This window comes from Poecilia mexicana, unplaced genomic scaffold (assembly GCF_051168715.1).
Source record: "Poecilia mexicana isolate PSO_F unplaced genomic scaffold, ASM5116871v1 scaffold_17, whole genome shotgun sequence".
NCBI lineage: Eukaryota > Metazoa > Chordata > Actinopteri > Cyprinodontiformes > Poeciliidae > Poecilia > Poecilia mexicana.
Window position 1 is genome coordinate 14,806,966 of NW_028263386.1, and position 26,073 is coordinate 14,833,038.

Below are 26,073 nucleotides of genomic sequence, written 5' to 3' on the forward strand. Positions count from 1 at the left end.
CACATGTATGGATTTACTGAAACTGGGCACAAATTGGATGAAGCTGGAAGCAATTTGATCATGGGCTAGAAGATGTAGTGAAGGAAGGGATATCAGAATAATTTAACTTTACAGTTTTTTCCCTTCTAAATAACAGGCTAAGGGTGAACATTAATCATTGCACACCAAAGGAAAAAATAATCTGAATGAGCTGGAGAGTTGAACTTAGATTAGTATCTGGAGAACGTCAGTACTGTGGAAACAGGCTGTGGATTCTGGGCTGCCTGAGATTATGGACACAATAGGTGGTGATAATTGAGCTCACTGGTCTGGCCTTCATACCCACCTGATTCCACCTGCCTTAATTCCACTTTCCCTCTCAGTGAGCCTGAGCTCACTGGCCTGGAGAACAGGACAGAGTTAATGTGGTGAGACCAGAAATGGATGGCAAGGGATACTCCAATCACGGAGGCAAGTAAGGAATACATGAAACTAATGCAATGTTGATGTCAACCACAATCAGGATAAGAGACAAATGTAAATCTAAACAGATTTCACACAAAAAAAAAAAAAAACACCGACACAAAGTCCTAAACCGCAGCGCAGGTTGAGTTACCAGCATATCATTGACCATCATTAATATTTTTATGCAAGAAAGCTTGATGAGGATAATTGGTCTCAGGTGAGTCTGATGCTCAGCAGGAGTAGCTCCACCCTCACAGCAAGGAAGCACAACGGGAACGGAAGAGAACGAAGAGACAAGACACAAACAAAACATAACAACCACTCGAGCATCATGACAATGTTTCATTATCAATTAAATAAATTTAAAAGATAGGGATCAATTGATATTCATCACAGTGTTGCACATCTCATTTAAAGCCATGATCAATTAGTTTGAATATTATTGATTGTTTTTTTTATTCCAGTAACCAATTCACTTTGTGAAACACAACATATAGCATATTTGCACACAGACTGATGTTTTCAAGCCATTACTTCAATAAATTATGATTATTTTCCAATTACTGCTAATGAAAACACAACATTTAAAATTAGAATACTACATTAGAGCAATAAAAAACAGCTTAGTACAGAAATGTAGGCCTTATGCAAGTTTAATACCTGATTAAAATGTATTTCAAAAGGTTCTTTTAATTTGAGAAACACATATTCTGATTTTTAGTTATGACTGTAAAATGATATAAAGCAGTATTTTTAAATGAACAATGGTGGAAGAGAATGTACCTACCTTTTCAGTATATTTATTTGTATGAATCTGTTACTACCTTAACCCTCTTTTTCAAAATATGCTGTCTAAACAGGAGCATTTAGAATTGCAATCTCTAAATATGTAAACGGGGGCAGTACTGCCAAAAAGTTATTTTAAAGATAGAAATATACATTTTGACACACCATAAGATCAAAACAAATCAAAGACAAGACTCCAAAAGGGGAGCTTGTTGGGTGGAACTCATCATAAATTGATGTTTATCAACAATATTTGAAAAGGGAATTTTTTTTTAAACGGTAATCAGTTATGTTTTCTCTTGAAAATACTTTCACATTTGTATGTGAAAGTATACAAATTATTATTCGTTTTTAAAAAAAATATTCTTAAATTTAATTATACATAAATTTAAAAGACCTAAATAAATAGGTCAAAATAAGCCTAAAAAGTAAGAGGTCAAAATGATACGATGCTGTGCGTAGCTTTTAGTTTATTCGCTTCTTTGGGTTGTGATAAGGTGGCTAACCACCCTACAAGCCCGCAGTGTCGGCCGCTGTAGCAGCGCCCTGACTCAAGTCCACTTTAACAGCTGCGCGGTCACGTGACGTAGGTTTGTCAGCTGATGGACGCTATCTAATTTCGGCAGGAAAGTTTTCCATCTAAAGGAAGCTTCTTGTCGTAAAAGCTTGCTTAGCATTCGTATACACATTTAGACAGATTTTCTTTTCTTTTTTAATAATGATTTAGTTGTCTACATCGTCTATCTTGTTTTGATTCTCAGAAGTGCGTCCATGAATCTTGAGTTAACTTTTGTTGTGAAGTCTGGTGATGGAGGAAAACACCCAAGATCAATTTCTTCTTTTTGCTAAAGAGGGCAATTGCCCTCTCATCCAGAAGCTGCTCTATTCAAGGAGAGACAAAGCCAACTCGTTTGACATTAATTGCAGATGTAAGTGGGTGAAAGGGGTGGGGAAGTTTAATAGCTGCTATAATATAACTTAAGGTGTGCCTTGGAAAGTCTCAGTTTTCCTCATTTTCATTACAGCCAAGTCTGAAAGCACCTTAGGATGGACAGCTCTTCATCTGGCCTGTAACTCTGGCCACAGGGATGTTGTGGAAGAGTTACTAAAGGTAATTTTATAATATAGAGTACTCTGTATTCTATATAGAATGCACTTAGCCATAGAAATGTACCACAATGGATGCATTTGCAGGCAGGGGTGGATGTAAATGTGCAAGATGACATTGGTGACACCCCTCTACACAAAGCTGCATGCACAGGAAGAAAGGTACGAATATCTTACTTATCCACTGACAATATTCTCGGTGTCTATTGGCACTGAGAATGTTTTTTTTTATTATTTATAATATTTTTTTTATTGTATTATTATTCTGAAGGAAATTGTTCTGCTGCTTCTCCGGTACAATGCCTGTGCCAGTATAATCAATGGTACAGCTAAAATCCCCAAAGACGTCACAGATGATGATGAAATCATTACCATGCTGGAGGGTATGAAATCACAATAATATATATATATATATATATATATATATATATATATATATATATATATATATATATAATGGCTGATGACTTCTCATTACAGAAGCTCAGCTGTCTTTGTTCTCAAGTGCTGTTTGGTCTGTGCAGCTGCAGAGAGGAGGGAGATGAGGCGACAAGAGGAGAGGCTTCTGGAGGCTGCTAGAGAGGGGGATCTCTCCACTCTGTCTAAATTGGTTAGCATCTGACCTTTCTTGGAACTTTTGAAGATAAATTGCTAGTTGAGAGGGTGTTTTCTTCCTTAGATTATTGACCTCTTTCGAACTTAGCGCATGTTTCATATGTGTCTTTTTTTTCAGTTGTTCCTGAGATCCTCAAACAGGAATTTATTCAGATTTTATGCAGTTGTTTTTCTAGTACTGAGCTTTAACTGGTAGCATGTCTATCAGCAGGGTTGCTAAAACCAAGATTATGCCTACAGGTTATTCTTGGTTTGCTCAATCATACCTCATCACTGTACATTTCAAATGTAATAATAAACATCTCGGTTATTAATGAATTTCCTGAAGGTGAAATTGCTTAAGAGATAAATGTCAGATTTTGTTTTCGGTTTTTCACTTTCGTCTTCTTATTTCAAGCTCGGTGCTAAGGAGGCTCCTGATATCCACTGCAGGGATTCAGTTGGAAACACGCCTTTGCACTGTGCAGCCTACAGAGGGCAGAAGTACTGCATTATAAAGCTGCTGAAGTCTGGAGCCAGCTCGAATATCAGGAATACTAACAGTATGCAACTAATCTTGTTTTAATTTTTTTAATTTTTGGGGGGAAGTATTAAACATTGTTTTGACTCTTTTAAAGTACATCTTGTCACTATATTTGTATTTATTTAAATAGCTGGTCTTTTTCAGATCAGACCCCTCTGGACCTGGTTCAAACTGATGAACTCAAACAGATGATTGCAGCGTATCAAAAAAAGGTAGGATAAAACAATATTCAACCTGTAGGAAGGCCTTTTTTTTTACCAGAAGGGACAGGAAAGATGATTGACAGAAATATAGATAGTATTGAACACAGTGGATTCTGGAGCAAAGCCTGTTGGAGGCTACAAATGATATGAGTAGCAAACAGAGTTTTCAACTATACAATGACCCTAAACATAAAGTGCAAGCATATGCATGCAGTAAAATGGCCCAGTAAAATCCCAGAACTAAATCGGATATTCTGTGGTAAAACTTGAAGATCAATGATAAAACTTGCAATGACTTCACTTTTGCCCCTGTTGCTGGTAGAGAGGCAGTCAAAAAGACATGCAGCAATAAATGCAACTAATATGTTATTTCTGTAATGTGTTTTTTTTTTTCTTCCACTTAAGACTTGGGGACTTGTTTTTTTATGTTGGTCTATCACAATGAATTGTACTTAAGTTTTTTGTTGCAACCTGATAAAATGCAAAACAATTCACAGCATCTGAATTCTTTAGTGTTTTTTGCACAGGTCTGTTGCACTGCAGCTCTACGTTTTAATAAAGATTCATTGACCGATAAATAATTAGATTGGGGCTTTCCTATTAACCTCTCTTGTTGCTGCATAATTAAGTGCTAAATACAGCAAAGTAACTGAAACATTTTATGCACTTTTTTTTTTCTTTAAAAGCTGAGTTTGTAGCCTTTTATAGTTGTCTAAAGATTTAATTCTATGCTTTAGTATTTTTTTTTTCTCATGATCGGTGGGGATGTGAAGTCAACAGATTTTCTGCATTTTCCTTTCTATTTCTGTTTGTATCCTCTTGGGCTCTGACGATGCAGAAAAGACTTAATAGCTCAGCGGTCTGTACTCTGGATGTCTGATCAACCTGGCATAGCTTCAAAAATAAGGTTTTGTAGACTAAGTTCTTTTAGTAATAGTGCTAAAAGAAAAATACTACACATGAAGCTGTCAAATGCTCTAGATATGTCTGAAAAAATACTGTTTGTAACCCATTTGGAGAATTTTGTTTTTCAGGATGTGACCAGTGAGATGCAGAAGGTTGAGGGCCCTCTTTGGAAGGTACACAGATGTCAAAGTGAATTCTCATCTGCTCTTATTTAGTCCAACATCCAGACATTCGGTGGTATACACTAATCAGCTGCAACAAACAATGTAAAAACAGCTGCCTAATATTGTAGTGGAGCCCCTTAAGTTGTCAAAACAGCTACTAACCTAACTGACATGTCCCTCCAAAGGTCCACGGGTCACATTTAGGAAGAGGTTCAATTCAATTCAGCCTGCTAGATCACATTTAAGATTTATCATAGCCAGCTTAAAGTACAAAAGCTAAAAATCCCAGAAAGTATAGAACAAAGCATGCCTTTTTCAAGACCAATTTAAACGTGGATCCCCAAAAATTGATTTGAAGCGGATGATCTATTGTTGCTAATTTTTTCTGTAAAACCTCAGCTGAAGCTAAAGTAGATACCAAACAATGATATAAAGTGTGATTTTATGTGAGCTGGACAGTTTTAACACCGAATTTACAGCAAAGAATGGATGTAATGATTGCGACTTAATCTAATTTCATCACATAGTGTTTAGTTTTCTTTATATCTATATTTGCTTTTTGCTTTTTCACAAATATTAGTTTAACTGTATCTGCTCATATTTATATTTGAAACCAGATGGTTATGAGCAGTATTCACCAGTTTTTGTTTTTTTTTTCTCAGTCTGATGTTAGATCATTTAGCATTCCCAAGAGGCATTGCTTCCTTTTTTTCCATAAACAAAATAAAAACCTTCCCAGAAAAAGTTTGATAGTTTAGAAGACCTTTAAATAATCCTTTACACAAGATGTTTGTTGTTAAATTGTACATTTTAGATCATTAGTTGGTGGGTTTAAGATATTTTTTCTTAAATATATATATATTAAAAATATCTTAGATTAGATGTCCTTAATTTTTAGTTAAAGACATCTAAAAAGTATTTTCTATTTTTCTCAGATGGGTGAATTAACTGGATTTATACCTGCTTGCAATTCACTGCTGGACTTATCCGTTTTATTTTTTACAGAGTTCACGTTTTCTTGGTTGGCGATCTTACTGGGTGGTAATTAAGAATGGAAAAATCTCCTGGTACCCCACACAGTGAGACACCCTATTTGAAGCTTGCATAATAAACTGGTGTATTAACAATGGAGGTAAAGGGGGAATTATTTGCAATTTGTTAGTCCTTTACTGTCACTTATCTGTTTTGTAGAGCCGATGCACAGGCTGGAGTCAGACAACAGGGATGTAAATTTCTTTCACAAGCTTATTGCATGGTGAGTAGCAGAGGTTAGATTCTTGTGGTCCTCTATCACGACGGTACAAGCATTCTCATGTAAAACATGCTTCACTTGTGATCACACAACTTGCAACATTGTTTTTGACTTCTTTCTGTGTTTTGTCACTCAAGGTGAAACCATGGGATCACTGCTTCTTCATGCTCAGGTGCATCGATGACACTGTGCATAATTTCAAGGTGCCCTCAAAGATGGACTCCATAGCAACGAGGAAGGTGAGATAAAACACTGTTTACATTGCTGCAGTGCTGCTGCCTCTACAAGTACAGCCCCATGAACAGACTAATCGTTTCAAACTACTTGGATTTGCTTACACAGAGATGGCTGGATGCTTTGGAGGAGCATGCATCCTACAGCGCTCGTCACTTCAATAAAGACCAGATTGTTTGGGATGCAGGTAGTGATGGTAATGTGGAGATGAGAAATTTGACACAAGCTGTTCAGGTAAGTAAGCTCTGTCGGACAAAAATTCTGCGGGCTTTCTGATTGTGGGTTGTATATAAAGTGTGCCTCGAGATGAGCATGCACCTATTTTTGTTCCTCCTTCTTGACTGTGAACCTTAATCATGAGCTCACAACAAGCCTGTTTTTGTTGAGAGCTGCAAGTGGTTCCATTGCTTCATTCAGTTCCTTGTCCTGTGCTTCCACAGTCGGCCAAGGCCTGCCAACGTAAACTGGAGAGTGAAGTGTCAATATTTGAATCCATGGTGAAGAATGAGGAGCATTCTGGTAAGAGGCAGATAACAATTTCTAATGCATGTAGCGTCTTCCCTAAAAAGGAAAAGAAATGGAATTTCGTTACTGAACGGTGACATAGTATGAGCACCCTTGCAGATTTATTGTTGCTTTCCTTTTTGGGGGTGGGGGGGCTCCTAAACTTTTTCAGATTCTCAAAAATGATTAACATCACATAAATTATCCAAATAATTAATTTTTATATGATGAATTGAAGCATTCAATAGAAAAAAAAAAGATCTCCAAAAGCAACATATCATGCCCTGATCTAAAGAGTTGAGAACAGATGAAAAAAACTCATTAGCATCAGTCAGTCAGGAAATTGTTGACTTGGTGACCAAAAATATTCCAGGAGCGCATCAACAACTGAACCAGCCAAGGACAACACCTAAAGCACTTCAGGACTCTTGCCTCAGTTAAGTTCACCGATTCATCAATTAGTAAAGGAGCTTGAAGACATGCTAGTAAGTCTACAAGGAGATGGCAGAAATGTTACATTTTGAACTAATCAAAGTGCGGACTTCAATCTATTTTGAATACTGTAGCATGACGTTAAAAAGTTCATTTATGCTTAAAACCCTCCAAAAGGGCTAAATCAAAAACCAAAAGTCCTCCACAGTAATGTTAATGCAATAAGTTAAACACTTGAAATGTTGCGACCAAGGATGGCACAATATTTTTTTTAATTTTCTTTACAGATGGTCAGATTAATTTAGATAGCTTTTTGCACTTAATTAAAGAAGTAATATAATTTGAAAACTGGATTTTGTGATTAGGTTATACATGTTATCCATACATCCTTCCATCCATCATCTGGGTGAGGGAGAAAATACTAAATTGCCTCATAAGCATCAATTAATTCACTCTTAATTCTTCAATTAATAGCTAAAAAAAATCTGATAGATTTTCATTAGGTTTTACTAAAATAATGAATATTTCCCCCCCAAAAAATTGGTCTCTTGGTGCACTTTGTTTCACTTGGGCACCGTCTTAAAAAACAATAGGATAAATTGCATCATTATTTCAGAACTATGTCATCATAAATTTAATAGTTTTTTGTTTTTGTTTCTTCAGGTATGGCTGCACACCTTTTACTTAAAGCCAAAGAGACCAGCAAGCTTTCAAGTAAAACTTGTGATGTTCTTCAACTGTGCCTTGAGCTGCTGTCAAAACAAGAAGAGGTAAAGATAACTCATCATCTTAGAGCGATTACCAAAAATGATTCTGCCTTCCCTCAAATCAGGTCTGCTAGTAAAATATATAATCTAGCAGCTGTTCATAGCAAATAAAATCAAGCAAGATACATTTTAAATAGTTCAATATAACTACTAGTATAAGCAGTTTATCTAAATTAGCAACTGTTAAAGACTGCAGACTCAAAATTAGTCAAACCCTTTATGCTAAGTGTCTTTATTAGTTAGTTGAGCACCATTTTGTTGACTTGTTGCAAATGTGATTCATAGCCATGAACCCAAATTTCCTCTTCTATCTTGGCCTCTTAATGCTGCAGGTTTCCAGTGCAAGCAGAACCAAAACAGCCCAGTGCGCCCCAAAACCAATATCATGCTCAACTGTAGTTATTGCGTACTTTTCATCATATGCTCCATCCATTCTCCTCAAGAGAAACTGCTGGTTCAAAGGCCTGAAAATATTGATGTATCGCCACAAAGAACTGAATCGTTAAACTTCTTTTGCCTATTTTTATAGTTAGAAAAGTTGGAACTTGCTTCTCTTGTGCTGTTTTGTTCAGTAGTAATAGTGCACACCATGAAATTCAAGCATGTTTCTTACTGTGGAAACTGTAAACTCAATGCCACCAAGTCTTCGTGCATGTCTTCTTGTATATGTCTTTGTTTTTTAATTCTTTTTTCACCACCTGCCTCCTCAGGAATCTTGTGACAACCGTTGATGGCTTTCTCTCTCTTTCTGTCACATTTAGATGCAGCAAACATTATTTTTTACAATTTTGAATTAAGCTGTCAGCTTTATCCTTACAAACATTTAGGGCTTTTACTATCTTTTTGTACCTCTTTGCTCATATTTTGAACTTTTCTTTCAACTTGGCCATATTTTAACATTTAATGTAACCTTACTTTCTGCATGACACTGTATGTCATGCAAGGTTCGAGGTTATGTTTAGTTTCACCAGGTGTGCCTGACCACGCCTGATTGGCAAATATCTGCTCTTGTGAAAAATTCAGTTCAGTGGATTGAACAATTTTGAGACGGCAGTAGTCACTGCATGCATAAACGAATGCTGAATTTGGACAAAAATCCATTAAATACTTTTTAAAACTATTTAAACTGTTCTTGTTAAAATTAAAAGATTTTAGATTTTCTTAGTGAACCTAATTTGCAGTCGAGTTAAATAATTTTAGGCTCAACCATTTTTAGTATACATAGATTTCTTTTTTTCTTTTTTCCCCATATCCACTATCCTCATAGCACCTTAAAATGTTATTAGCATTTTATTGTAATCCATTGTGACTTCCAAATTGAATCATTGCTGTGGCTCAATGAACCTTTATGAATCTTCATTTCATTGACTCTCATCTCCACACCCCATGTCCTGTTCCCTTATTGGCTGATGATGATATACTGAATGATTGCAACATCCTCAGACCCCTCCTCCCTCACGTTGGCGCTCTCGCGCCAATCAGATTTGAAATTTGTGTGTGTGCATCCACGTCACTGTCCACCTGTCTCGGTGCCTGCTCTCCGTCCTTGAGGGAGCGGGGGGAGGGGGGGGAGCGCTGTGAACGATGTGGTAATCACTGGCATGTCTGTAGAGAGATCCGCATTTCTGCTTAGGTCTGCACTCGGCTTACTGATCAGCGCAGACACGCTCACAGCGAAGCCCTCAGACTTAGATCCTCCACTCCCATGCTCGCAGGAAAGGCTGTGCTTGCACTGAGTGAAGGAACTCATGATGCGGGTTTTCTGTCTCACCATTTGAAAACAAAACGCTCGCAGACAAGCGTGCACATGCCAAAGCATCTGAGCACAGGAGGGCGAAGAGGCAGTGTTGGCACACTCATCCATCATCTTCACAGGTACAGGACTCGGCTGTTTTTCTGCAACATTCTCAGCTTTGCTCTCGATTGTCAGCTGGCAACTGTGTTTACTGTGGGCTGGTCCCTGTAGACTTGGCGTGAGGTGTTTGAAGTTTAGGGTGGATTTTTTTTAATGTATTTTTTTGTAGTCTTGAGCTTTGGTCTGATGCGTGGGCACAGCCCAGGGCTTTTCATCAGTATGTGAAGGTTATTTCTGTGGATTTAATCATCCATATTCAGCATGATAAATTGGATGGTTCAGAAGTGCTGCTTTGTGCTTGTCTGCTCATTTCATCTTTTTTAATGAGATCAGGTCATTAAGTAATGCATTCAGTTCAAGTAAGAGTCCAAGCTGGCTTGATTGAAATTGCACTGGAGACTTTTTAGGCTCCGTTTTGCTTATTGAAATGCTTCTTTGGTTTGAAGTTTTAAAAAATATTTCTTCCCCCCATCAAATGGCCCTTGCTCTCTACTGATGGTGGTAAAAAATAAATGATTGCATTAATTTATAATGATATAAGAGCATTAATCAGACACAATCTCATGGGAGACGCATGTAAAAGATTTAAGTATAAAATTGCTTTAAAAAAATTAATTACGGAAAACATAGAATAACAATCAATTCAGAATCAAACCATCTCAAGTTAGTGGAAACTGGCTGCCAAAACGGTTCACAAAAATAATCAGCTATTATCAATATAAGGGGGTTAAGTCATTCCCTGCTGTCTCCTCAGCTGTGAAAATCTTTGATTAAGACATAAAAGAATATGTCTTAACAAGCATGCAACATCCACTACTCTACGGCACTAACCGGATTAGATTTAACATGACAATATAACCGGATTATATTTCCTCCACTGCTGAGATTGCTGGTATTAAGCAGCATTAGGTCTAATCCGGAATTTTTATTGTCACACCACTGATGGATTTTATCACTAACCTACCTTTCATGTTTTTGAACACAATACAGAGAGGCAGCACTGACCATGTGCTGTTGCTCTTCAACTTCTGGGAATGAATAGATTGTGGAGAGACGGCACTTCTTAGTTCAAAGGGTTTCGCAGCAGTTACAGCAATGCCTCTCAGCATTGTGGATGTGACCTATTTCAACAGCTGCTGCTGCTGTAGTGTGCTTTCCTGTGCAAGTACATGCAGTTTTTAGTCTGGATCATTGGTGAATATGTGACATTTAAGGTAGAGATGATCCATCAGTCGGCCCAATACGACTGGAAACGACAAATTCTTTCTTGGTCTACATGTCAACTACGGAAAAAAAAAAAGATTTTTTTTAACCTATTGATTTAAATGCGTCAAAAATAACACCACCATTTCTGTTCCATCATCTACCAACAGCAGAAAATCTGATCCACTTTAGGTACCCACTGAGAACATTATGGTTTTACGCATACACTGGGGAATAATCTTGAAATTCTTTCATCTATTACATTTAAAAGTAATACTTTTTTCAAACAATCTGTAGCACATTTTGTCTATTGTGTATGTTATAGTTCTTAACGAAGTTGTGTTACTCTGCAGAGCAACCTGATGGTCATTATTGCCTCATGAGAAATCTGATCTGTGCACCTCTAATAAAGTGGAGACCTTTTTGCTACGGTCTCATACAAACTGGTCCACATATTTAAAAGTCCCAGCCAGAAACTTTCCTGTGTGTTTTGACAGCCCTCGCTGATTTATAGGCCCAAGCTTTCCGAGTGCTCATTTGGCAGTACTCTTCCACACCTGTCAGGGAAAGAAAATCATTGAGGTTTTATAGTTTGACAGCGTCAATGCAGATAAGCTGACTTGTCGGTATAAATTGCTCTAGAGGTATAAGAATAGTATCGCTGTATCTTTCAGAGATTTAATTTTTTTTTTTTTTTTTCAATTTTTGAGAAAGTTGAGTGCAACTCAAAAGTCCTGGTACTGTGCTATAAGCTTAAGTTTAGGCTTTATTAAAGATTCACCAACAAGGGTTTTCTATGCAATACTAATTTCTAGTTTTCTTTTAAATTTGACCAACCGGTTGTGATTTTCAGCCATTCCGATTTTTTGTTTGTTTTTTCTGTGGATGAAAATGAAATCTCTTTGTTGTCACGGATGCTAGACCTCAAACTTGGAATGATGAGGTCAGTGAGCAGACTCGACCTCAGTGTCCAGTAGAAATGCTGCACATATGAAAGGAAGTCAACGTTGCCAATTTAAACCATTTATTGGGCCTCCTGACAATTTGGTGCCTTATTAAACCAGTGTCTCTGTTTGTGAACATTTTTCTTCAGTGTTTTTCTTCAACACATAAATGGAGAATTGTATTGCAAATAGAAGCGCAAAGAAATTTAGGAAATCTCACTGTTTTGATGACTTTCAGCTGAAAAATACTAATCTTGATATGCATCCATTTTGCACAAAAGAGGAAACGGATTTTCCCAATCCATGTAACAAAACACATGTCCGTGACTTCAAAAGTACATCAACGGACATACTGTTGTCTGTTTAATTTGTGGAAGGAAAAATGATGGGAGTTCTTAAATTGTCATTTTCAGATTTTAGGTGACTGATCAGACCATCTCTAAACATTACAATAATAACCGACAGGCGTTTACTTCACTAACTTGACTGCATTACTTGCTTAGGAGTCTGTAATCCTGAGCAAGAAGACTTTACTGGGTTCCCCAGTAGTCATGCCTTCTTTGTAAAATAAACAAAACAAAAGTATAAAACCTGGTCAGTTTGGATGCCGATGTGTTATACAAATTTATATCCTCATAAAAAGCTAATAAATTTGTCTGCTGAGGTATGCAATGGACTCAGTTATTGGTTATGTGACACCATAGATTTATGATCGGTAGGCTGTACTGTTGATATAAAATAGCATTGCTTTAGAGATCTGCTTTCCCTTCAGCAAAGAGCAAAATAAGATTTCTTCCCCTCACGGTGTTTGGCCAGGGAGCAGCATCCCTCTCAGGCTCCAGCGACGGCACGGAGTCTCAGCCAGGCTTAAAATAGCACAGTTTGTGCCCAGGCGAGGGGATGGAGGGAGAATACAGGAGCTGGCTGAGATGGTTGCACAACAGTGGATGGGCTCTTGTGCCAAGTGCCTGGGACAAGCAGTGTTAACACCGGCTCCTACACTGAGAGACGATTTACATCACCTCATCCCACTTCTGGAAAAAGGCTGTGAAAAATGGCTATTATTTGTTCACGTGTTTTTTTTTGTTTGTTTTTTTTCCTCGTCTTTGGTGGTCAGGTTTTTCACACAGCCTGAAAGTTTTCAAGGGTGGAATTTGTGTGTTTTATGTCTGAAAAAGTGTGCTAGAAGAAGTATGGGGAAAAAATATTGGTATTTCCAGTATTAATTTTTTCCATTCAGTTGTGTAAAATATTCATCTGTCCATCCATTCTGTAATCACTCCATCTATTTTATTCATTTATTCTTCCACCCAACATCTGTTTTTTGATCGATGTGCATTTAATCTTCGATTAGACCGCTTGTTTCTTTGCCCATTTTTCCCAACCGTTTTCTATTCTTCAATCTGCACATTCTTTGATCCACCCTTTTCATTTGTCTTCAAGTCCTTCTATCCATCCATTCCTTCATCAATCCTTCAAGTTTATATCTGTCCACTCATTCAGCCAGCAGTCCATGGATCAATTTCTTCAATCTATGTACCAATTAACCCATCAGTCTTCATTCTGTTCATCTGTCAATCCATGCAAGTGTTGACTATGCGTCTTTTCACCCACTCAGCTGTCCTTTGATCTATTCACCCAATAATCAATACATTCTTCCATCTATCCTTCCGTCAACCTGTCAGTCCATCTGTGATCCATCCTTTTTTTTTTTTATCCTTCCATTCATCCAGTGAGTAATCCGAGCGCTCATCCGTATATTCTTACATCTATTCATCTTCCTGTTTGTCATTCCATTCTTCAATCCATCCATGTATCTGTCCATCATTAAATCTTCCAAAAGTCTACTGGCTCATCTTGAAAGGTGCTGAGGTCGAGGTTGAAAAGCAAAGACGTTTGATTCTGCTTCCCAGACATACATTTTAAAGCTTTTATCAAACAGAACGACCATTCTGAAGCTTCTGATGCAGCCTAAAGCAGGAAAGAAAGTGATGGCTGTAGGTGTTGGTGTTAAATCTAAAGTGTTTGCACCACACAGCTGTGGAAGCTTGTGTGAATCAGCTTCTTCCACTGTCTAAAAGAAGCAAAGCAGCAGCATTGCAAGGCTGTCTGTGTATACCACAATGGAAAACATTTTATCCTCAAGTAATTATTGATTATGCTCAGCATTTTCTAAGGTGCGTTTTGAACAAATCTATAGTCTAAAATTGCTAAAAAAGAAAAAAGTCACTATTTGTTGTCTGTGATTGCTCAGTATTCAAGAAATGGCTAGACAAATGGTCTCTAAGTGGCAGTTTTCTTCAGAGGCTAATCAATAGTCCCAGTAGTATAAGTGATGAGGCTGAACATTTTTAATTTTAATCGAACACTCTGGCCGTAGTTTGCAGTCCCTGATTTACTGTTTGATTTTCGAGCTCCTCTTTCTCTGACTCATCTGTCTTGCTGAAGGTTACTTAGGAATGGAAAGTGCTCCATTCTACTTTATCCATGCATTAGGTAAATGGAAGATTTTTTTTTTTTTAATTACCATTATTTGTAGTGGATAACACATTATACTTAAATGTTAATGGTGTGCTTTTTCTTTCTTTCTTTTTTATTTCTTTTTTCTCTCTCTTGGTCTGTCTCTGCTTTGATTAGCAGAGGATGCATATCAGCAGCAGACAACAGGAAATACTGATCTTGCGTGTCCCAAAGGGACTCGGCTCAGGTTGCTCTGAAAGGACACTTGATCCTGGCCTACAAAGCTTTCTGAAACTGGGTGTATATTTCCAGCAGGAAACATACACTCCACCTATCTACATGTTTAAAGCAATAAACTTGCCAGCTGACGTGCACAAATGATACAAAAGACTGAAGCAAAAACAACAAATGTTGACTTAATCAAAAACCAATTAGAAATTCACGTGCTGTGTTTTGGTTCCCGTCGAATGACTGCACTTAAGCGCTGGATTAATGTCAGTGGATCAGATACTTTTAGTTCTCCCTGCTGGTTTCTTGTCCTTTATCTCTCTGGTGGTCTGGTGTTTACAGGTGTGGAGCCTGAAGGTGGAGCAAGAAGAGGAGAAGAACAAAGCTCTGACAGAAGCCCTGCAGACTTTGGCAACTGAGCACTACGAACTCAAGCAGTCCTTAAGCAGGAGCAGGAGGTCGTCTGCACTTTGTACCCTCACTGAAGATGACTTCTATGACGCCATCTCAGGTCAGCAACCTCTGACACAGGCTTTTGATTGGGGAAACAATGATTTTACTTATAACCATGTTATAAACTGATAATGAATTGATCATAATATTGTCTGGGAAATTGAAATTGTGCTAGCATAAATTTGATGCACATAGTTTCAGCCGTTGTCTTTTTTGTTATTTTATTTTATTTTTTTTTTTACATTTTGCAGTTTACCTTAATTAATTTTAAGGTGAGGGTGATTGATGGGGACATTGTGATGATAGAACAGAGAGAGTAGTGGGAAAAAAACGTGGGTCAGTCATAATATTATCGTAGTATTTAAAAAATATTTTCCCAATGTGACACTTTTCTAACATTGTGCAGTTCTTTCATAAGTTAACATCATTGAATATGTTTTTTTTCTGAATTTCATCTTCTTGTGTCATTCTTCACTAAAATACTTCACCAGCACAATGAGTGTGGATATGAACTTTATCACCATAGCATGATGTTTCCACCGCTATGCTTTTATGCATAGAAGAAAATTAAAATGTAGTCGTTTTCCTGCACCAGTGCTTCCACGGAGTGGTATTGTGGTAACTGCTACGGTAGCATTTCCTGTCTTCATGTTGACTGTGGTGTGTCTTGGAAGGTAAATACACCATCAGAATCTCATATTTGAACAGCCTAGTGTGTATCAAAGCTTTCATTTTAATTGGTCTGCTTTTTATATATTCCTTTAAAACCCATGTTCAATAACTGTATATTAATCATAATAGTTCAGGGATATACTTAACTTAGATAAACAATATTCCTCTTGCTTATGAATGCTTAGGCGATCTTCTATCCTTTGTGTGCATGAAACCACTGGCAGTGCTGTGCAAGGGAGGAGAAGCATCCAGTAGTTGGAGACTAAACAAAGTAAGGGGAAATGAAGCCTCCCTGTGTCCTCCTATTGGAACACAATCCTCAGGTGGGGTTTGGCTGGCAGCTGGGAGGGAGGAGAGAAGCTCGGGCTCCAGCCCTTTTTGTTTTTGGAGCGTATGCTGTTTAATCAGCCCAGAGCGGGAGCATGACTGAGCCGACTAATAGAACCTGTCTTTGCAAATGTTTGGTTTGAGCTGCCGCCTGCTTCCCGCCCTTCTCTCTACTCATTCCCTTCACTCTCCTCATCCCAACAGAGTCTGAGTCGGAGTGTTCTGTGAGCGGCTTTCTGTCTGTGGCCAGCTACTCCTGGGAAGAGGACGAGGGCAGTGACACCCCTCTACAAAACAGCCTCCATCATCCCGGCGCACACAGGGGGGCTGCCGGCATGTCAGGGGAGGGTAACGATGGCAACAAAGCTGCCCAGCACAATGGAGTGAGGAAGCACAGGTAGGACGCGCTCCGGTTTGGATGTCGCGCTCGTTTATTGGTTTACATCTTCTGTAGATTGTCACGTCCCAGAGTTTTGTTTCCAGATGTTTATTTAGAGCAAATTTCAATACATTGTAAAGAGTATCTTTCTACTGTTAGAATGCAGATGACCTGACTCTGCAAGAGTGTAATGCCAGTCGTTAGGGTTGGCGTAATGAGATGCCGCCTTTCCACTCAGGTCTGTTTTTGCAGTCAGGTGTGTTTTTTGTTGTTTTGTTTTTGTTTGTTTTTTTCCTTGACTTGAACTGATCCACAGAGAATAGTCAGTAACTTTTTTTTGTTGTTGTTTTTTTCCTGAGCACTGACTTTCCAAGTGAACAATAATTTCATTGGTGTTTATCAAAACGTTAAATTCCCCTCAGATCCTGGTTTTGTTTTAGTGCCTCTTTGCTCATTCAACAGCCGATCTCTAAATAATTCAGCTTGTGATGGTTGAGAAAAAGCTCAAAGGATCAGGTAGTTGCCTTTCTGAATGTATGCTTAGCTGTGTGTATTAAAGATATATCAAGTTTCTGTTTATTTAAACTTACTCATTCAGAGAGACGTGTCCTGCTTGGCTGTTTGCTCTGTTCCCATCTTTATTATAACTAGATATGTTGTTCAAATGGTTCCAAAAATGACCAAAGACTCAGTCTTATGATTATTGATCCAATCCCAAACTTGATCAGCTGTAAGAGGGTTGTGGAACATCCTTCCTTTCAAACGTCTTGTTTCCTCAATGAATTTGTGAGAATTCTGCTCTAAACAGACAAACGCCTAATAATGCTGAATAAATAATTAAATGTTAATCAGAAATTAATGAAATTAAAAAAAATCTTAAATCTTTAAAAATTATTTTTAATCTGAACCAGCTACTAATCCCGCAAACATAGAAGTACAGCTTTATAAAGATGTGCTCTATTTTTGAAGCATGAAAGTCCTGCTATTATCATAATGAAAAGAAACCCACCATGCTTAAGTACTTCTTGGAGTCAAGGGAACTGGAACAAAAACTAGGCCAGAAGTATATCCAGTATGCTTCACTGCTCCTTTCATCGTACAGATGGAGCGAAGCCCCTCCTCGCTCCCTGCATCTCTGTTTATTTAGCTGAAGCAAAGGCTTTCTATGTGCTTAGCTGCTCCAGCACTCATTTCTGAACAAGGACACCATCTGCCTCCAGTCAGCCTACCTGTAAAACAGTCCATGCTACAGACGTCAGCGAAGCTATTCAAGCAGAAAAGTATAAGTTTATGAATAATGGTAATAAATGGCTTAGCATTCGGGCAGATTAATTAAAAAAGGGTTCAGAGCCAGTATTGAAAACTCGGCACACAGCCACTCGCAGCTGAACATCTGTTCTGGGGTTCTGCATGAGGCCTGGTGTGGTATAACCCGTTTCCCCCCAAAATGGCGGCTCAATTTATAGTGCAGCGTGCTGTTTGCATTGCTGGCTTCTAACCAGAACAGTTGCACATCTGCAGCTGCCAAAACAATACGAGGATCTGGGTGCGTTTCACTCAGCTGCTGCTACAGTGGAGAAGGAAAATAAATGGATTGATGTAGTTTGAAGTAATGTGCCGTCTAGATTCAAGTACCTATCATTCTCTTATTCCTTTGATTTCTACTTGCTTTCCACAGAACATCTCTGCCTGCTCCAATGTTCTCCAGGAATGATGTGAGCGTCTGGAGCATTCTGAAAAAATGCATCGGCATGGTGAGCTGGAGAAAAAACGGCTTTAGTCAGTCTTTTACTCTGTGTGCTTTAACCTATTTAGAGCTCATTAATGCAGCTTTATATTGGTTTGAAAGTAGGTGTTGAAAAGTGACTATGTGGGTGACTGTGGCTCAGCAGAGCAGTTGTCTTGTAAATGAAAAATTGTAGGTTCGATTTCAGCTTCCTCGCATTTCGAAGACATTTGACCCCAAATCACCTACCGTTCTGCATGTCAGTGTATAAATACAATTGTGTGAGTGTGAATGTGGCTTTACTGTGAAGTGCTTTGAGCAGTATGACTGGAAAAGCACTATATAGGTGCAGTCCATTTAGCATTGATTTTTATTTTTCTTTGCTCTCATCTTTGGTGGTGACTGGAGTTTATTTGCTGCTGAAAGACCCACGATTTAAGTGGTTTTACTGGAAATTCAGATTATATTTCTAACAGGTATTTATTTAATGCATCTGTGACCACTTAATTTCATCACATAGACAATTAGGGCGGGATGTCCAAAATGCAACCTGTTAGCCATTGCAGCCCACCATAAGATTTTCTGTGGTACGCGAGTTCAATTCAACAGCATAAATTAGGCCCCACCAGCAAAGAAGTTAATGCAGGTGGACGTGTTTTGTTCTGTATCAGAGCAAAAAAAAAAAAATTTTCTGAAGAAAAAGAAAAGAAACTGAGTGTAACATTGTATCGAGTATTTTTTCCACCATCATTGGCAGTAGTGTCACATCTACTCACATCACTTCACTCTCTACCAACGGGCCTTCAGTCTGCTTTGTGAACGCCTTGCTTTTTCAAATGTGTGATTTTGTTCCATGTATCTTTTGGCCATAGTTCTTTTTCTTTATTGAAACTGCTCTTATGAATAAGAAAGTATCATGCTCTGTCTTCACTGATTAATTGATACAGAAATAACACATAAAAAAAATAGTCCTACTAATGTAATTCCTAAAGTTGAGAATCTACCAGAGTGGTTCAAATAAACTCATTAGTGTTTCACTGTGAGCTGAGTGTGTTTGTTTCCAGACACGGACCTGGAGCTCTGCTCAACGGTGATTTGCAGTCATACAAACTACCCATTATCTACCACTAATTAAACTGTTTTGTTCTATATTCACACATTTTGTTCTCCAAGTGGCATTTTTTCTTTCTTGTTTTTTTTAACACTTGGTAAGAAGTACACAAGTTGCACTGCAGCCATAAAAGTAAATCTTATGTCCTTCCATGAATGTACTTAGTGAAGGCATAACATAAACTCAAGGAGGGAGTTTGTTGTTTTTACAAGCCTTTTCATATCACATCTGCTAAATCTCTCCAATTTAGCTTTGTGTGTGGGCTAATCGGAGAAAATAGGATAAATCTTTCAGACTCCTCACATATCAGAACGGATCGAATTCGAGTTCCTCTTATTAGCTTGTGTGTAAAATTAAGACAATCAATCTGTTGTACCACCAGTGGTACTTGTAAGTGGGTGTCTGATTATATGGCAGATGTGTTCTAAAATATCTAGCTGATTGGTAAGTTATTTACATATCTTTTAATGTGCCTGGTAAATGCTGAATAGAACTAGATTTCATTCAAAAATGGTTTCTGGGACATTGATGCTAGATGTGGCAGGGAGCAACAGACGTCATCTGCCTTTGCTCACATGTCACTGCGGCAGATCAATCACAAATCAACACCTAAAAATTCAGGAAAAGTTTTTACCACATCTTACCTGATGTAAGGTGAGCTACAGATATGCAACATGGTTTGAAGTATTTAGAAAGCTGATTCAGATTCTGCTCATTTTTCCTTTTACTGCCTCGCGGCTGAGAACTGTCAGACTGAAGCGATCATGTTTAGATGGAGTGATATCTTTTCCCCAATCAGACTGGAGCACATGGAGTGAGGTGGATCAGAACAACTCGGGGATTAAGGATGGTGGGGCTAAAATGTAGAAGTCTTTTCCAATAATAGATAAAAGTATGAGAATTTAAAGCAACTTTGTAAATCTGTCGTTCTGGAAAGGAGCCAATAAACCTAAACAGTCAAAAGGCTTTGCTTCAGATGCATCTCAAAATAAAAGTTGGAAAACCTCAAGAAAATGAAAAGGAGGAAAGTGAACTGAGACGTACCCATGGCTATTTTTGCTGCATGGAAGTTGCAGATTTCATTTGAGAATAGCATAAAACTCAAACTCAAACCACCTTTTTTTTTCTAATAGCGATTTACATTTCTGAAGTTTATGCATCCAAAATGCATACAAACCACAAGCCTCAGACAGGCACCTACATGTGAAAAAGATTGTCCAGAAATTCAAATTCACTTGTTTTAACCACAGCTGTTGACTTGGAATTTGAATAATTTCACACCAAAAAATTGATTGGGAGGAAATCGGTATCTTTTTCTGTGTTGGTGCTCGGAAAAGTAAATTTTAATGTTTGAAAACCACTGCCTTAAAGTTGTAAAGCACCGCCATGTTGCTATTCCTTCAATGCCTTTTAATCTCCTCAAACTCTCTTCTGCTAGGAGTTATCAAAGATCGCCATGCCTGTGATCTTTAACGAGCCTTTGAGCTTCCTCCAGCGGATCACAGAGTACATGGAGCACACCTACCTCATCCACCAAGCTAATGCTGCTACAGACTCAGTAGAGAGGATGAAGGTAATCTAAGCACCCCGTTTGTTTAAATATAAATGTGTTAACTTTAAGAAGATCCTGCACATTTACTTTAATGTGCACTTTACTGTCACCATCAAATAGTTGACTGATTCGTTTCTCATGAAAAGCTGTCCTGCAGTGTGTTGCAGCTTTTGCTGTGTCGGCTGTAGCATCACAGTGGGAGCGGACAGGGAAGCCCTTCAACCCGCTGCTGGGGGAGACGTATGAGCTGATCAGGTATGACCGATGAACGAATAGTTTTGTTGTTGGTTGAGTTGCTGTTGCTTCTGTTATTCTCTTGCTCTTCGCTAGAGAGGATCTGGGCTTCAGGTGGATGTCCGAACAAGTGAGCCATCACCCCCCGATCAGTGCCTTTCACGCTGAGGGCCTCAGGGAGGATTTTCTCTTTCACGGTTCGATATATCCCAAGCTGAAGTTCTGGGGGAAGAGCATAGAAGCAGAACCCAAAGGAACCATAACTCTAGAGCTGCCCAAGTGAGTTCAGTCCGCCTCCCTAATAGTTTAATATCTTTGTGTTAACTTTGTCCTCACTCTCTGATGTTTAATCTCTGCAGGTACAATGAATCCTACACCTGGACAAACCCCACCTGTTGTGTCCACAACATCATTGTTGGTCAGCTTTGGATTGAGCAGTATGGGAACGTGGAAGTGATCAATCACAAGTAAGGAAATCCCTCCGTCTTTCCAGTGTTCCTCATGCATCTCTTTGCAAAGTCACTTTCCTGATTCATTTGCATGCAGGATTTTGTGTTTTCTTCCTCCATTTTCCTCTGTGATCTGCATGTCAATGTACTTTTAAATCTGTCTGACTGATCATGGGAGAAAAACTGGGACAGCTGTCATTAGAACAGAGCCGTGTGAGCGAGATGATGAATGTTGAATGAACTCTTGCAGAGTGAGAAAAGTGAAAGAGAATCCGTAAACAGGCCGTTGTTCTGTTTCAGAACTGGAGAGAGGTGCAGCATGACATTCAAACCCTGCGGCCTCTTTGGAAAAGAGCTTCATAAAGTCGAAGGATACATTCAAGACAAAAGGTCTTAATTCATTAAATATGAATAAATACCATATTGCAGGATGACAAAATGGTGTATGGTGCACAGTATTTTTGACTATACTCATCTTTGTCAGAACAGTATTCGTTCAGCAGCTCTGCTCTTAGATAACAGATGGCAGCAGAAGCTGTGGTTTAATGACGTCTGTTGTTTTTATGTTTACAGTAAAAAGAAACTCTGTGCGATATATGGCAAATGGACTGAGTGTCTCTACACAGTCGACTCCGCAAATTTTGACGCCCACAAAAAGATGGACAAAAAAAACTCGGAGGAAAAAAAGGGCAACAAAGAGGTAAGAGGTCCCCCCCCCCCATCTCAAATGCATCCCCTAATTGGTTGAAAGGTTTTTGGTATGCGTGAGGGAAGATGCAAAAGATGGTGACTTTTTATCTGTTTGTGGGTTTATTTTGTAAGTATTGTCTATGTAGGCCAAATACAGTACATTTAATCCATCTCTTTTTACAGCAAGGAGGTTCCACTATGGCTGCAGAATTCAAATCACAAGGAAAAATGAGAAAAAAAAATGTTTACAGCTTTCATTAAAACACATCTCTGTTGGCTCAATTAAAGTCCCTTCTTATCACTGCAGTTGCTTTCTGCTTCTACTAAAGAGCTTGTAGAAAACATCTGGGAGAAACGGTTCCGCCGCAGCCTGGCGACCTGGTGTCTTGTTGCTAGGCACACTGTTGATGCAAGATGCTAAGATAAAACTGTCTGCTCTCTAGCAACCTGCCATTGAAAGTGATGTACACGATCACCAGCTATATGCAGGTGATGATTTGGGTTGCCCTCACTGTTTATTTAATGATGTTGAGAGAAATTTATCTATTTCGAGCAGCATGCGATTATCTGACCGTAATGTTTTTCGATGACCGCAGTGAATGCATTAAATGCCCATGATTGCAAAGCCAGGTTTTAATGGAGGGCCTACCTCCTGCGGTCACTCCAGCACCCCGATCTCTCTGCAACTTTCTCAGTGCTTCACCATTTTTAAATTCATCCAGTTTAATCGGTTAAGTATTCAACAAACAATAAGTTAAAACTAACTATTTCACAGATTGTAGTTTGCTTAAAAATCACATCGGTTATTTCATATTCTTTATTAAATTAATAGCACTTGGGATTAAGAGATCTTGTTTTTTTTTATCCTTTTTCTACCATTTAATTTTCATAGTTATCCTTTTTTGCCCTAGTATTTTTTTAGGTGCTGACAATCCTTTACCACTGTAGTAAATGTATAGAATTTAAGAGGAATAAAGAGTCAGGTCTTCCTGCTGAAGTGTCACTCAGGCCTGTTTTACCTGATTAAAGATAAAGTGACATCCGAGATGTCCTGAACTCTTAAATATTTTACCATTTTCTCTCTATTTATCCCTTGTGCCAGACAAATGGTTCATTTTCTAATCACAGAGTTGCCCTGTGAAATTATTGCAAAAAAAGAAAAATTGCTAAATTGTTGGGAAGTTCTTCTATGTTTAAATAAGTGACTTAAGTAAATAAAAGGGAATTATTTCTCTGACTTACATATGCCCTTCAGCATTCATGCTAAGTGAGCACACTTCAGTTTAATCATGCGTTCAACAAGGAACCACTGAAAAAGGTCATTATTTGCTGATTTGCTGAAGTTATGGTGAGCAATAATGATTCTCCCGGCTCTGAAAGTATCATTTAGCTATAAATTAGGACACCATTGACTTTCAAACTTTTAATGTCTTCATCAGTCTGTGTACAACTTGTGCATATGTCAACCTATCATGCGTGAATTCTAGATTCCTCGCCCTAAGCGGCTGCATGCATCACTTGTACCTCCGGCCGACTCTGACTGTTTGCATGTCTGCTTCCGCAGCCTCAGAGAAATGTTGATGAGGAGTCGGAAGAAAAGCCTCCAACTGATGCTGAGACGGTCCAGGTGATCCCCGGAAGCGAGCTCATCTGGAAGATTGCACCTCGACCGGAAAACTCAGCCAAGGTGCCGAATAGACTGAAAGAACTTTTTCAAACAAACACAATACCAAGATGTTTGAGCCCAACTGGCGTCTCTCTGTTGCAGTTCTATGCATTCTCCACATTTGCCATGCAACTGAATGAGCTGGACAAGAGCATGGAGGGGGTCCTTCCTCCCACCGACAGCCGCTTAAGGCCTGACATTCGTGCCATGGAGAATGGAGATATAGGTACTGTGTCGGACCCGACCTGACTTTTCTGTGCTGCTGCGACGATTTAATTGCATCTCTGGAGGCGCTGAGTTTTCTGCATTCGTGTGTTCTAGATCTGGCAAGCTCACAGAAGAAGAGACTTGAGGAGAAACAGCGCACAGCCCGTAAAAACCGCTCCAAATCCACAGAGGAGTGGAAAATAAGGTTGGTTGGAAATACAATTTACAGTCTGGCGTTGCTCGCTTTCCATTTTGGAGCTGATTTAACTCACCGTCTCTCCCATGTTGTCATCAACGATCTATTTCCATTTGCAATAATGTGAAGGAGCTCTGCACTTGGCCCAAGGTTTGGTTCAAAGATCTGCTTTAATCTCTGGGCATGGTTTGCTCTGATGTGAAAGTGTTGCTCTGCAGCGCCCTCTTCAGGATAAGATTTGGACTGCGTCTGGTGTTTCAGTGATATTTGCTTTCAAACGGAAATGTCTGCTGCACTCGGGTGCATCTGACATTGGAATAAAAATGTATTTCAGTAACTCATTTTAAATGGTAAAGGTAGATTCCTTTCACACTTGTGGATTATAGATTTGGCGCTCTATCATTATCAGTGCAATAAGTCTATAATAAATTCACATCACAATTTTAAAGTGAATTACTGAAAGGAATTAACTTTTCAATGATTTTCAAATTTTTTTGATATTAAATTACATCCAACTCTGAATTTCTTATCTACTATTTTTTTCTGTGTTTGTGCAAAGTTGAGAATTTTATTATTATTATTATTATTCCCTCCCCCCAACTCAAAGCATATTGCATATTGAATTATAATCTGTTGTTATCATCATCCAGGTGGTTTCAGCAAGGACCCAACCCACACAACAAAGCTCAGGACTGGCTCTACACAAAAGGCTACTGGGACAGGAATTACACTCAGTTGCCTGACATTTACTAAATGTAAAACATCCTCAGATACACTTATGGATTTCCATTTTACTACCTTTGGACGTCTGGTGCTGCTCTGGTGATGCATTACGAGCTCAACAATGGAGTCTGTATAGAAAGGGAGATTCGGTTTGGGAGGTAAAAGGAAGACATATGTGAACAATAAAGCACAAAAACTCTTATTTATTGTGGCTCTTAACCACCGATGTAAAGGTAATAGCATGTAATGGAACGACTAGAACGTGTTTTAGAACTGTTGCGTTAGGTACGTGGCGTGTTTAAACAGAAACCTTAGCTTAACTCAAGCGTGTTCATTATTTCTAGTCAGTCAGGAGAACATTTTACTCATCGGTGTCAGTGCACTGAGGCGCGAACAGCCCTTCAAGCAGCTTAGCCTGAGCTCATTTTCCCTAAACACGGCTTTGGCACGGATTGACACTTCTTCATGCATATTATTAGGCAGTGCAGAGTTTTAACAGTAGATAACTGAGATAGATTTGCCCTTTTCTCCACATGATACAGTGAGTGGTGCAGATATCTGGTGTTTACATGAATGTGATAGAATATTTTGCCCTCTGCTTATGAGAAAAAGTACCTATATTTAATTGTAATGTGTCTACATATATACTGATAAACGTGTGCTTGCAAAAAATGTTAGATTCTGAAAGAGAATGACTAATATGATGATAGTTTGGTTTGGAAAATAAAAATGATAAAACATCCTAAATGTGTTGTAACAGTATGTATTAAGGTTAATGCACTACCTGGCCCAGTGGCAATGAGTTCCTTTGACAGAGTAAAGCAAGGACTACAACCTGCACTTGTGATTAATACACTTGTAATAGATGTTGCTGTATTGATATGAAAAATGCTGAGGATATTCCTTTAAACAAAGTTTAGTTAGCGGGGATACTTCGACTCCCCCTGGACAAATAGTCATAAGCAATGGAAGATAAATGTATGTGGACAAATGGCTAACATGTGAAAGTAGTGTTGCACATTTTTGTCTAATTTCAAACAATGCTGCTTCTTGGATTTGAA

General features: G+C 38.6%; 1 protein-coding gene across 1 annotated transcript; it reads left to right on the plus strand.

The window, feature by feature from the left end:
• The first annotated feature begins 1,792 nt into the window (after positions 1 to 1,792).
• On the plus strand, positions 1,793 to 25,759 carry LOC106920564 (oxysterol-binding protein-related protein 1-like). The gene is made up of 27 exons (XM_014991656.2): positions 1,793 to 2,159; positions 2,256 to 2,341; positions 2,425 to 2,499; positions 2,609 to 2,720; positions 2,862 to 2,947; positions 3,350 to 3,494; positions 3,620 to 3,687; positions 4,713 to 4,757; positions 5,754 to 5,827; positions 5,940 to 6,003; positions 6,138 to 6,239; positions 6,343 to 6,468; positions 6,675 to 6,753; positions 7,834 to 7,940; positions 14,970 to 15,138; positions 16,284 to 16,476; positions 18,137 to 18,212; positions 20,734 to 20,868; positions 21,005 to 21,102; positions 21,178 to 21,360; positions 21,441 to 21,548; positions 21,831 to 21,920; positions 22,104 to 22,230; positions 23,785 to 23,907; positions 23,989 to 24,112; positions 24,208 to 24,298; positions 24,940 to 25,759. Exons 1-27 carry the CDS (start codon positions 2,039 to 2,041, stop codon positions 25,040 to 25,042), a joined length of 2,910 nt encoding a protein of 969 aa, XP_014847142.2. The 5' UTR covers positions 1,793 to 2,038; the 3' UTR covers positions 25,043 to 25,759.
• Positions 25,760 to 26,073: the final 314 nt, after the last annotated feature.